Raw genomic sequence first — 13,531 nt, forward strand, 5'->3', positions numbered from 1 at the left:
TCCTGTCTGTATTGTCACAATGACCATCAGTTCACAAGATACTCTATTCAGATCCACCTAATCATGATTGTCAGGAAAAGTGTTTGGTTTGTACCTCCGCTTCGGTAGGTGGCAGCACGACGCTGGAGGGGAAACGAAGAGCCTACAGTGAGGGGTAGGAGTGGGCGAGGCTCTTCTGCCACAACAGCGGTACTTTTGAGCGCTCGCTCCTCCACATCGTCAACAACAACAACAATAACAGACTGCAGATGCTGTTAGACAGTCGTCGATGAAAAGTGAGAAAACCGTGCTACGACGATAGAGCCTTCAGTTATATGTAGCAGGTATTTTATATTGTTTTAGTTTGGTGAAATGTTTTTTAATGATGCATGGAAGTACAGCTAAACACGACCGTTTACGGCTTGTCACTAGCACTGGAGTCTGCTGCTGTCCTTCACTACCAACGGTCGCTAGGCGCTTAGCTTGCTAACGCCACTAGCTGAACGAAAGCTAACGCTTTATTGTTAAAGTGCAAAGAGACCTGGGCCTCTCAACTTAGTTTCCAATGAATAACCAGCCAAAACCTTCTTTCAGCTTTGAACTTACTGTCTGTGACCCGTTATCTTTAACGATAGGCCAGCTCTGGTGGAAAGGTGCTTGAGCTGGTCGAACACTGACAATCAAGTATTAACCGACTGGCCATCTGTTTCTTATATAAAACAAAGTTTCCCTATTTACCCCTATTATTTTAGCTAACAGCAATTAAATTGTTTTACGATACATACATCTGGTCACAAATCAGATGTATCGGATCAGAAACTCTTTCTGTGAAAGACCTGAAAAGTCCAGATCACTTTTTTTTTTTAAAGTCCTGAAAAGTCCTGGATCACTTTTAATAATTTTATTTCTGATTTATTGATCCTCAGATCTTCAGGTAAAATTCAGAATAGAATCAAAGGTTTTTTGTTTTTTTCACAGTTGTCCGATCAGTTATTAGAATATGTCATGGTCCTGTTGATCTTTATAATTGTTCTCACTGCTGACAAGTTTAATGACTTTTTAAAAATATTTTTGTTTCTAGATCAAAGATGGTTCAGGACAGCGCTCAGATTCGGCGGCAGGGTGCCCAGGACTTTATGGCATACTATGACTTTGCCTGTGCAAGACAGGAATCAGTCCCTGTCCTCGCAGTCAAGATGAACCTTGACAAAGGGATGCTGGACTTTAATGGAGACAGGCTCAAACTGACAGACTGGCCACCCATTCTCAGCTCTATCTCTATCAACAAACACCTGCACCACATCGCAATAAGTAGCACACACCAAGCTAGTCTTGGTTCTGGAGATGCAGGTAAAGCAAAGGAAACCAGGTTCATTATCTGACAGTGAAAAACTAGTTTATATCATCTTATTTACCTATGGTATTAACCTGTACAAGAAATATTAGATTAGAAACTTTAATTACTTATCACTTTTGCATAAAAACATTAATAATATCACCACTAATTTCAGATAGAAGGTACTATAAGTCTAGCTTCAGAAAGAAGATCCCTGCCATTCGCTCCAAGGACATGACATTTAAGTTGTGCAAGGCCTTGAGAGAGTGTCTGATGGTCTCTTCCAACCTCAAGACTCTGCAGCTTAATGGACTTCCACTGAGAGAGAGGGACCTCATCACTTTGACAAAGGTTAAAACAGAGAGAGTATTATTTGCAGTGTAAACCGACATTTTAACTTTGTTTTTTTGTTTAACTTATTTAGAGAGACTGGTACAGAATCATGAACTCATGTGCATATAATCCGGTTTACTGTAAAGCATGGTGAAAACTATCATCTTGGATTCAAGAGTGAAATTTGGTAAAAATATTAAATGATCCATATGTATTCATTTCCAGGGTTTGGCAAAAAGTGTTTCCTTGGAAAACCTCTCTCTCGCTAACTGTCCAATCACTGATGAGGGCTTGGAGGGTATGTGTATTCACAGTATTATTTCCTTTCAAATAATTATACTGTATGTGAGCATGTTGTATTTTCAACTGCCATTTTCATATGTTTCAGTGATTTGCCAAAGTGTTAAGTATTCTACAATCATCAGGACGGTAGATTTTACAGGATGCAATCTCACCTGGAGAGGGGCAGAACACATGGCTAACATCATCAAGGTGGAATATCTTTTTTTTTAAACTTGACCTGGCACTCTATTTAATTTTTTTTAATGCAATGTTTTTTTTTTTCTCTCAGCATCAGGGAATGCAGAGGCATGGTACTGCATGGGCAGAATCCCTGAGGTATCGACAGCCACAGTTTGAGGGAATGGGAGGTCTCCGCCGTGTCACCCTAAACTGTAACACTTTGATAGGGGACCGGGGTGCTGCTGCTCTAGCACATGAACTGGCTGAGGACCTCTGGGTTAAAGGTTAATAGTCATTTGTGCGTTTGAGAGAAATATATTGAGACAAGTAAGAAAAGTGTTTTTTTTTTGTTTTCGTTTTTGTTGGAATTTTCCTCAGGTTCTCTGTTTCTGTTTTGTGACTTGTTGAACAGCTGTTGACCTACAGAGATGTGGTCTTTCCAATGAAGGAGCTCGTCGTTTGCTGGAAACATTGAAAACCAATTCTTCTCTTTGTGTACTGGATATTCGTAGTAACCCTTTAGTTGGTAAGAAGCTACCTCAACCAAAGTCATAACAAGTCTAGATTTTTTTCACACTGCATAGAACTTTTGCCAATATGGTAAATTATTTGTATGTTGTTTGTTTCACGTAGCACTTTTGTATTGTGGGTGTAATTACTATTGCCGCCGCCAGTTCTTGCTAGTGCACTGTTAGATTTGTATTTAGATGTGTCCCTATTGCATACTAATTCTAACCTAGTTTGTAGTATGTAGTGTTTTGATACCTGAAAAATTTTGAAAAATTAAATAATAGGTCTATAATACTGTAATTACTTTAATAGTGTAAATGTGAAACATCTCAGAAAATACACATAAATTCCTGGAAATAAATGTTTGCATGCTAAATGTTCTTCTTTATCCTTTACAGACAAGGTCCTAATTAAAACTATAATAGAGAAAGTACTGATGAATGCTGATGGAGAGTCATTAGAGGTCAGTGTCTGCAGCTCATGTCATCACTAAGGACAAAAGCTGTGGTCATGTTTTTAACGGCTTGTATCTTATGTTGTATTGCAGTACCGCTGGATCAAGCCTGCAACCACTGAACCACAGAGAGCTCCTGGTCTAAAGAAGCTATCACTGCCCAGTTCAGTCAAAGGAAAAGCCACATTTCGGATAGGTATGTATATACATTTTTATTGTTTCTCAAACACAGGCTCCTGTATGCGGTTTCATATAATTAAAGTCACTGTATTTTAAGCCAAACAAAACAAATCATAAAATATTTGTGTTAGTCACTACACAGTAGTAAAAACAACAATGATCTTTCATTAACATTGTCAATGTGTTTCTCTCAGAGCTTCATCAGGCTCATAAAAAGATGTAGTATTGTGGTTATACCTGATTAGAAAGGTTCAATTTCCCATTCAGGCCCAAACTGTTAAGGTTGCCAGTGTCAGTTTTCCCCCACCTGTATTCAGCACCACAAACTCTCCAGTCTTCAATCTGTTGTCAGCTACTGAACTGGAGATTAGGCATTTAGAAGTTGTTGTCTCCAGTCTGCACAGGAGGGAGTACAACATACATTGTTAGATCTTTTTAAGTCTCCCTGAGATAGCATAATATTTTCTCATACTCATTTTTTTCTCCTTCTGACTTCTCACCTTTTGGCTTTAAAGTCATCTGGAGACATGGTGAGAATTTTGTTCATTTTCATCCTGTCTTCCCTTGCTCTGTTATAAAGAGTCTGCTTTTACCTTTAGGACAACAAAGTCAACAGTTTTAAATACTTTTGGTTTAGACACCCTGTGGTAAATATCAAAATGAAAAGATGCTATCTCACAATTAATTATCATTTTCTTTATTCTCTTTTGCCTGTGATGTTTAGAACCCGCTCCTATAGATGTAAAGCACCTCATGGATCCACACGGTGTATAACTCCTATTAATTATCGACAGTTCATGCATTCATTGACTCATGGTCTGTCTGCCTGTTTTCTGATGACCATTGTGTAGAGTGACTGCACATATCACAGAGCCAGGATCATGTAGAATGAAGTATATTAAACAATATGAGGGGCTTTGCCTACAGTGACTGTTGTTTGTCAACAGAGGCTTATTGCCTTGACTCATAGAATAACACTGCAACATAAAGGTCTATGTTCTTTAATATTCATTTTTCTGGTGCATCCCCTCATAAAGGAACACGCTCTGGAGCGCGGAGTTCAGGTGTTGCTCAGGCACAGAAGCCTCATTCTCGTTCCTGTTATATTCCTTGGCGTGCTGCTGCACGAGCTGGACGCCAAAGGTAAGGAGATGTTGGCTAACCAATTTACTTATAGTTAAAAAAAAACTGTATTCCACTTACAAATTTATGATATATTTTCTATAACATTGTGTAATTTTTTAAAATAAAATAATTACATCTTGTATATTTACAATGGATTCACCAGAGGGCACTGTAGTATCACTCAGTGAATCAAAGACTAATTTTGTGTTGGATTCTTTTGTTGCAGAGGTCTGCCCCCTGGAGTGGCTGTGGCAGACCAAAGTTTTCAGGTAGGTTTTCTTGTGTTTATGCACAGCATATTTCTGTAAGGAAAAATAAGAGTGATCTATACATCAGCATTGTCTGGGCCAAATATGGATTTGATTAGTTTTGTTTATCTATCTGCCACTATTTGAAAGATGGATCAGAACCCTGTCAAGAACAGAAGAGCAGAACAACAAAAAATGAATTTGTATTGATCTTTATCTGCTGAAATACATGGTTTTGATTAGGGTGCAGCTACTGTGAAGGTTACTGTGGATTCAGATTCAGAGGGAGAGGAGGATGAGGAAGAGCAAGAAGTGGGGGTTGAGGTGGAACAGAAAGCATCTTCTTTTGATCTCCAGGACAGCAGCACTTCACGGCAGTTTGAACATATGCAGGTCAGTCACAGCAGGTTAAATCCCAAACTGGAACTTTGAGGAACTTTTATGTTTTGAAGCCACAAAGGCAAAGTGTTGGATCTTGAACAATTGATTTTGAAGCACTTTAAAGATGCTATGTGTTTGTGTGTTCTTTTCCATGTCCTGCAGATGGAGCTAAAAGAGTGTCGTCTGAGGCTGGCAGCAGAGCGCAGAGCCAGACTGAAAGCTGAGTCAAGGCTCATGGAGGTAATGATCATCCTGAGGTTGAGGTTAAGTTTTAAATGATCAAAATATGTTTTAATAATGATTAAAGATATTAATCTTATTTCAGCAATGATCAAGATGCTATCACACATGGCGATTATTTATATAGACAGTCAACTTATGATCCTAACCAATCACATTATGTTTTTTGAAGAAGAACCCTTTACTTCTTTGTACAGAAGTGACCTTAGTTCATATATGCATCTTCAATGTTAACAAACATTGGTCATGACCTTAGCTTGTCCTGATCCTGATGTTTTAGGTTTCTATAATGAAAGATGACATCTTATTATTCAGGCTTTTTCTTATTTGTATTCAGTATGAGTTGGAGAATGCCCGTCTTCGTGATGCCAACCACTCCCTGTCAGAGGCGCTTGCAGCCTCTGGCCTTGGATCAGCACCACCTGGTGTCAGTGCTCTTGAAGACGACGCCGTGCTCCAAAGCATTGAGAGCTCATTTAGCAAGTTCCATGCTTTCCTGGATCTCCTCAAGGATGCTGGGTGCGTATTCTTAAAATTGGCCAGTACAGTGTTTCTCGTTTTACTTGGACAGTGCCAATTTGGCCCTTGGCCTAGGTGGTTTAAAGAAAGTCTTTATTCAACTATTGGCCTTTCAGTTTCATTATGTATTTCTGGTAATTCAGTGTTTGTCCTCTTGTGAATGACGACCTGTTTGTTCAGGTCGTATTAGCTTTCACGACTGGAAATCTGGCACAGACCACTGGTCAAAATAGAGTTTCATTCTGACAGGATCCCCATGGAAAGATGTTTTGATCATGTATCTAATTTTGTTTTTTTTTTGTTTTTTTAGTATATTTCTTTTGGGACGACTGCAACAATTATTATTTATTATTAATCAAGTAATGTATTATTTTTTTCAGTTAAATGTTCACAATGTACTAGAGTCCAAAGCAATGCCTTATAATTGCTTATTTTCTGGGCCAGTAGTCAAAAACTGCAGAGGGTCCTTTATTTCTAATTATATGATTTGTTTTTTCATTGACTGAGTGGCAAATGTTTGTTTTTTTTATGCTGTGGTTAACTCCCAACAGCATTCCCTAAACTCCCAAAATAAAACCATTTAGATGTACAACCATTACATTCAACCAAAAGAGACCCACATATTGTTTTCAGGAGTTGGTGGACCGATCCTGAGCTAAAAGACAAGGGATCAGTGGACTTTTTATAATGGGCATTTTATTTAACTTGCAGTAGGATGCTCATGTTGCTCTGTGTCTGCTGGTTTCCTAAGTTGGCTAACATGTCACTCATAAGCTCATAATACTGTATGCCTTTGTTGCTATGAGCTTGTTTGCTTGGAAGTCTGTCAACTCACTTGAGGACAAACATTGCTTTGCGCAGCTTTAATGTTTGTTGATAAACCACTTGATTAATCAACTAATCGTTTCAGTTCTAATTTTCTAAAAAAAAAATGTTTTAATGGTACAACAATAGATGTATTTTATTATTCATTTTCTATGATGCAAAAATAAATTCCCACTACACCTTCTGTTATCAGTGCATCATGGAATTTGGTTATTTATGAAAAAACACATCAGTTGTGTAGCCGATGTCCATCATAGGGGACTGCACTGCATGATCATCAAAACTCAAAGTGAAACTGTCAAGTATTTTAGGATCTTTTGTACTGGAAGCATAGAGGTGAAAATATCCTCTCATGTGACTGTGGGTAAGATGGAAACCGAGAGTCTTTCACAAAGTGCTGGGTTATTTCTTAACCTGTTTCTGTTGGTGTGGTGTTCAATTTCTGTTTCGTTCTGACATGATGTTCAGTTTTTTTTGGTTCTGTTGACATCCAGTATCTGGTGCCCATGTGCTGGCTCCACAGTTTCTTTCTGACAGGATGGGTGTCATTCTGATAGAACCACCTGTTTTCTTTGTTTTAACCTTTCCCATCTCATAAATTCCTCATCTACTTTTACCAAAGCCTTAAGCTGCAGTCAATAGGTGGGGACAGATTGTCCTTAAACATGACCTAGGTCTCACTTTGCAGTAGCCTTCTTTGTTATCTGCATTTACTTTATATCAACAATGAATAGCTCGATTTCCTGGATTTTCTGCAGTGACAGAATCACCCTACAGTCTGTTCTTTTGGGGTTTTGGGGCAGTTTTTGTAAAAGATGAATTAACCTTGTACTCTTTTACCCTTTCACCCAGTAGAAAGAATCAAACCAGCATCATTGCAGTCTTGACCTTTACTTTGCAGCTTCTCTCTTTGTTTTTCTCCATTCTTAGCTTGTTGTGGCTGCTTTTTGAAAACATGGTAATGGAGGTGTTCCACACACCAGAGAAACCTTATATTAGTAAATATTGCGTTTTAATACTGGAATATTACAGTATGAGCAAGGCATAATATTCTTAATGCATGTGGCATCTCAGTGGAATTTTATTTACATTTGTAAAAAGGGCGACGTACATTTGTTGTTTTTCAGATTATTTTCATTTACCCTTCAGTAGTGCATGAATCAAATGCTTGTGCCAACTCTGGACCTTTAAATTTAATAGATTTCATCTCTTTTTTTTTCTAGCCTAGGTCAGCTAGCTTCAGTAGCTGGGATTGATAAATCAGATTTCCAACCACTGGGAAGACCTCAGCTCTCCTCTACAATAGGAACACATTTGGATGGTGCTGCATTACTGACTAGGGGGGAATATCTGGATGATCGGACAAAGACTAATACTTTTTCTGTGGTAAGGACATGCAATGCAGTGTTTGAGAAACGGGGCTGGGGCTGGTGATTGTGTTCTACCTGCACTGAGTGTTTCAGTTTCATGTTTGCATGTAGTATTAAAACACAGGAGCAGTGTACTTGGGCATATGGGACCACAAATCCATATACTAATATTGTATTTTTGGTTGAAGGTTGAATTATTTAATGGCACCACAAAATTGCCTTCTGCAGCTGAGCTGTAACACTGCTGAACCACATGAAGTGGAGATTATGAATAACCTGACCTGTTGTAGACCAGCTCTGTGTCAAGTCTAAAGAGTTAGATTTTTGTTTGCTCTAAATTCTCTTTCATAAAGTCTTGATCATTGCTGATGTTATCATATCCTCTGTTGATTTGTTATAATTCCCAAGTGTCTCCCTGTCTTTGGTAGTAACAAAAAGTCCATAAGTTGTATCACAGTAAGAACTTCAAAAAGTTAAATTATTAATCTGTCGATTATTCTTATCAAACGTTCAATTTCTGTCTTTAGGTGGACAGCTTCCTGCCTTCTCTTCCTGGTGGCCCAGCTGACACCACCACACCCAGATCTTCATCCTGTGTCAGGGAGCCCGTGCATGAAGACAGGCTACTAGATGTGACCTTCAATAAGGCTTCTGGACCTGCAGTAGACCCTGGTATAGGTGGAGAAGGGGAACCAAATCGATATTCCAAGCCTGATGCCCATCATGGCTCGGGTTCTGAGCACAGTTTCCGTAGCCAAAAATCCTTAGATAAGGTTTCTTTTGGTGAAACTTTTCAGGCTCAACCAAGCAAGCCGAAGAGCAACAGCAACTCTTGTCAAAGCAGTTCTCATCATAACAATGGTTCCAACGGATACAACAACAGCTATGCTAAAAGCTATTCTTCCCATAGCAATGGGTCTCATGGTGCATTATCTGTAAGGTCGAGTGTTAGTGACATTGCAAGTGACAAGGCAGAGTCTGTGGGATCAGTAGGGTCAAGAAACAGGGGAAAGGGAAGGCTAGTGACAGTAGGTCAGTCAGGGTCAGAAGGGTCAGAGGGGAAAGCCTATCCTGGGAGGGAGACTCTGGGACAGATCAGGTCTCTGGGCGGTCTGGTAGGGCAGTCAGATAATGAATCCTTCTGACCAGCTGACCAGAGAAATATGAAAAGCTTTCTCAGTGTCTCTTCTCATTGCTGTGTGCTTAAAATTCTTTGTTACTTCTTAACACTGTTGCTTAGTTGTGCTATTACACTACTTACTGCTACAGAAGCAGAGTGGAAGGTTCTGTGAAATTAAAATTGGAGTTACTGATTCGTACAACTGCATTCAAAATGCAATGCAATGTATATTGTTGTATTTACATTTTACACTTTTATTGTAAAGTCTCAAGGTTTTTGCAGATTTATTTTGCCCTGGGGGACATGTACAGTATAAAAAATTAGTTAAGTGCCATAGTAGGTTTTTGGGATTCCAAGTTAACCCCACCTTCTATCAAGTTTCAATTCATATCCACAAATCAAGTTCTTCCTAGTGTGACCCGGTTTCATCTGGACAGACATCAAACTTCAGAGGAAGTTTTAAGTGAAAATTCACTGGTTGCTTAATGTGTGCTATTACTCTTTTTACAGCTGCTTTACACAGTATTTTTATTTTCAGAATTCAGTGCTGATGTAGAGGTTTTTGATGAATATTTAATTTATCCGTAATTAGATTGTAGTTTTGTCCTTTTTAAAAAAAAAAAAATTCATGATGTAGAAGTGTATAATTTGTTGTCCTATTAGGATATTATGCTCATATTTCAAACTTAGATTTTATAATAAACATCTTTTAAATTGTGTTTCTGAGCTTTTAAATTTAAAATTCATTTAAAAGAAAAAATAATTTTAAATTCCCTCTTCTGCCACTCAAAAATACACCATCACAGTGAATTGTTGGCATTTACCTGTGAATTTCACATTTTGAACAGGCTCTAATACACCGTGTTTATGCTATTAAGAAGTGCAGTACTGAGAACTAGTACTAACAAAATGTTGACAAATAAAATCTGTGTTGTGACACCTGACACATATCCTAAGAATGGCTGCTTACTGAAAGCAAAATGTAGGTTTTACTAATATTTGTTCATCAGTGCTGCATATGTTGATAAAACTTTCCTATTACCATATTACAAAATTGTGTCTAAAAAGTTTAGATACCCTTTTTGAGGAGGATGAAAGCCTCCTCAGCAAAATCTGTTGATTTGTTGTTGAAGGCCTCTTTTGGTGCCCAGAGAAAGAAAGAAACTGGACCAACGCATGATCTTTGTGGGTTAGAATGGGACACAGTGTTCTGCTGGAGCATGGATGTTTTCCATTACAAGTGAGCACAAAACAACAGTAAAAGCCAAAAGTGCAGCTCTCTGCAGACGCGACAAGGAATGCAGAAAGTGTTTCTTTCATATTGTCATCTTATTAACTCACCCTTTAGTCACTTTAAGGTCATTTTAACTCTTTTTTATCTCACCTTTAGACTGTTTGTTACACAAATAATTTTCAGAGATTTTCTTATTTCTTGTTTGTACACAAATATACTGTAGTTTCAAATAGAAACCATGGTTTACAGCTACATCCAGTAATAGAAGTTGTGAAAGGTGAGGTGAGTATGAAATGGGAAAGAACAAGAATGACTTTACAAGTGAGACCAATTTCTTTGTTCTTGTATGTGCACTGGAGTCAACATCAGCCTGGGCTGGACTGTACTGTGCATGGACAGTGTGTTACAGTCGATGGTGATATTTAAGGAGATCGTGATATGAAACAATCGGTTATTCACAGTATGCATCGCAAGGTAACTGACCTTGGCCTAATGCTGTCGCAGTTTTGATATGAAGACATTTGGATACTACATTTAAATCAGTGAACACAGCAGCTCGTGTTATATTTAAGCGAGGCACTTGTGCTACTTGGTTCAGATGCCTTTTGCTGTTGCAGTCTCACTAGGTCTGATACGACCGGTAGCTACTGGTGACTAATGTTAGTTAATCTTTTAGATGGATATTGCTGAATCATGGATTTTGCTTCTTGGTTTAGGTGACTTTATGAGTCTTGTCCGCTTGAGTTACTGTTCATGTTTTAGCATTTACCAACAAAAAAGTTAATAATAGAAACAAAGGAAGATATACAGTCAGAATGAAACTTTATAAAAACTATTAACATGCAAAAAACAGAACTTGGAGGAAGAAGTGTTCAAGGAAACACTGACTGGTCTTTGATTACTGGTTTGCAAATCCAGGGTGTGGTGGTCGGTTTTGTAGAGCATGGCATTGAAGGGAAGTTCCTCCTTTCAGCCACTGTGTGACTGGTGAATGGCTCCAACACAGTTACAGCTCAGTGTGTAAATGGTCGGTTCAGCTTTGGTTTGTTTTATGAGTGAACTGACCCTTTAATCTTGAAATTGGATTCATTCAAAAAAATATAAGAAGCTGTGCATGAATATATAATTAATTAAAAAATATGAACTGAAAGGCTAAAAGGCCCTAAAGGTGAAGAGCAAGGGCTTTATCACTCTCATGTAATAAAACAATGGGCTGTCATGCCACACGTTGATAGTACAGCATGTGTACTATTTGCTGTATGAATGAGTGTTTCACTATCAATGTACTGAGGCTGTTTCGATAAGTAAATTATCAAAGCTCCTCCGCGTCTTTCAGTGTCAGACGATTCTACAACACTGGCTTATTGTTATCATCACAGGACACAGTCCCAGACTCCACTTTGCAGTGTGAAAGTTGCTGTCATGTTTTATGATCTCTGCTGTAACTATTAGCTGTTCTACAGATATGGAGAGTATCGTAGCAGCACTGGGAACAGAGTGAGTGGTGAAGAAAAGGGAGCAAAGAGAAAAGATCCAAGTGAAAACACAGTGACAAAAGCTTGTACAACAAACAAAACACCACATGAAAACTGACACACTTCCAAATCCTCCAGTAAAACAAAACAAGCAGACCACATTCCAAGCCTCCTTCTATCCAGCCCTGTAAGGTCATGGTCTACAATCTTTACACTCATTCCGCTTTATTTCTTTCAATCCAAAGTGATTTACAGTAAATGCTTTCACACTATTAACAACAGGTAGAAAAGGAAACAGAAAGACCACAAGAAAAATAGCACCAAAATGAAACTTGTGACAGAACATATGGAGAGTTGACCGCATCTTCTCAGTATTATTAATTAAAAGCTGCATATAATTTAAAAGCATAGGTCACTCAAACAGAAATTGCATTTGCTTATGTCACTTGCAAAACTGAAAACATGAAATCGAGTAACTGGCTGCCTCTTGGATCCTCAATACTGCTTTATTTTTCTTACCTTATCTTTGTGTGTGGTTGCTGTTTTCCTTGGTTTTATCATACATTCTTTATTCTGTCCTGGGTTGTGTGCATCATACCTGCACTTTTAATGTCTTCAACTGCCTTGTGTTTTTGTTGTGGTCAGGTTTCACATTTTGCTTGTTCGTATTTATGCTGTCTTGCTGCAAAAAGAATTTCTTTTGTGGGATGTTAAAGATCTGAATTGAACTGAAGTGAAAGTAGTCAAATGCAGTGAAAGAGGACAGGTTTCTTAAAGAAAAACATAATTTAATTCTTAATTTTATTCAAGTCAGGCATAAAGCAGGTGTTGTGACGCTAACTCTAAGTACACCCCGAGGAAATGTTGAGTAACAAAGCCATCTTTTACATCTGTGACAAATGAAAACCAAATATAAATAATTAAAGGTAGTAAAATACAAGGTCAGCCATTGTAAACCAGCAGCCACAATCATCAACACTAAAACATGCATATATGCATAGCCATGCCCTTAATGAGTTTTCTAAAATTGTCCAGTCACCACAGTGTCAAACTTCAAAATCTGTTACATATTTAATCTTCAACAAGCAGTCCCCCTGAAAGCAGTCCCTCTAAAAATGCTATTTACTGTTGGCACCTGCAGCTGAAGCTAAGTTTATAAGTTTAGCATTGCCTTGTGAAATATAAACACCAAAAACAGCGTTTCCATAATAGTATTAGCAGTGATGTGTCCACTGTTACAATTACTGTATAAGTAAAGTGATGGTTTCTGGGAGTTTTAGACTGGAGGTTAATACATGTGTCACAGAAGAAGCCAGGAACTCAGGGAAAGGACCCAAAGGCAGACTCACAGAGGTGGACTGATGCCATGAAGCATATGTTAATAAATGAAACAACCTAGTAATCAGGTGGACAAGATGGCAGACAGGAATCCAACACTGGCAAGAGGAAAATACACACAAGGAAAACTATGGAACACAACCAGGGGCAAAACAGATAAACTGACAAGGAATGAAGGGAACACAGAGACTTGAATGCAGAGCCAGAGGTAATCGGGAAAAGGTGAAACACATCAAGGCAGGGCAGACAATCCCAAAGGCAGGAAAACATACAGGAAGAGCAGGAAGTAAAACAATAGACACACAAGGTAAATAATTTCAAAGTAAAACAGGACATCCAGTCACTTCAAGGGGCAGATATGACAATATACATACAGATGATAAAAACCATAATCCAGGACTG

At 38.4% G+C, this 13,531-nt stretch overlaps 1 protein-coding gene across 3 annotated transcripts; it reads left to right on the plus strand.

Annotated features, from left to right (window-relative positions):
• Positions 1–184: 184 nt before the first annotated feature.
• On the plus strand, positions 185–9,926 carry cep78 (centrosomal protein 78). Of its 3 annotated transcripts, XM_041041606.1 has the most exons (16): positions 185–323; positions 1,061–1,329; positions 1,491–1,666; positions 1,874–1,946; positions 2,037–2,140; positions 2,220–2,394; positions 2,523–2,636; positions 3,019–3,083; positions 3,168–3,270; positions 4,292–4,397; positions 4,606–4,648; positions 4,871–5,020; positions 5,171–5,248; positions 5,586–5,767; positions 7,816–7,978; positions 8,490–9,926. In XM_041041606.1, exons 2-16 carry the CDS (start codon positions 1,068–1,070, stop codon positions 9,105–9,107), a joined length of 2,412 nt encoding a protein of 803 aa, XP_040897540.1. In that variant the 5' UTR covers positions 185–323; positions 1,061–1,067; the 3' UTR covers positions 9,108–9,926. The 3 variants fall into 3 exon arrangements, with proteins under 3 accessions (XP_040897540.1, XP_040897541.1, XP_040897542.1); XM_041041607.1 differs by lacking the exon at positions 4,871–5,020; XM_041041608.1 differs by lacking the exon at positions 185–323 and having other exon boundaries at positions 1,278–1,329; positions 1,495–1,666.
• The last annotated feature ends 3,605 nt before the right edge of the window (positions 9,927–13,531 follow it).

The sequence above is a fragment of the Toxotes jaculatrix genome, chromosome 7 (assembly GCF_017976425.1).
Source record: "Toxotes jaculatrix isolate fToxJac2 chromosome 7, fToxJac2.pri, whole genome shotgun sequence".
Classification (NCBI taxonomy): domain Eukaryota; kingdom Metazoa; phylum Chordata; class Actinopteri; family Toxotidae; genus Toxotes; species Toxotes jaculatrix.

Excerpts from the sequence above, each read along its gene's own strand:
- cep78 (XM_041041606.1), top strand. The coding sequence starts at position 1,068 with ATGGTTCAGGACAGCGCTCAGATTCGGCGGCAGGGTGCCCAGGACTTT. Across the intron at positions 1,667-1,873 it reads ACCTCATCACTTTGACAAAG|GGTTTGGCAAAAAGTGTTTC; the intron begins GTTAAAACAGAG and ends ATTCATTTCCAG. Across the intron at positions 4,398-4,605 it reads GCACGAGCTGGACGCCAAAG|AGGTCTGCCCCCTGGAGTGG; the intron begins GTAAGGAGATGT and ends CTTTTGTTGCAG.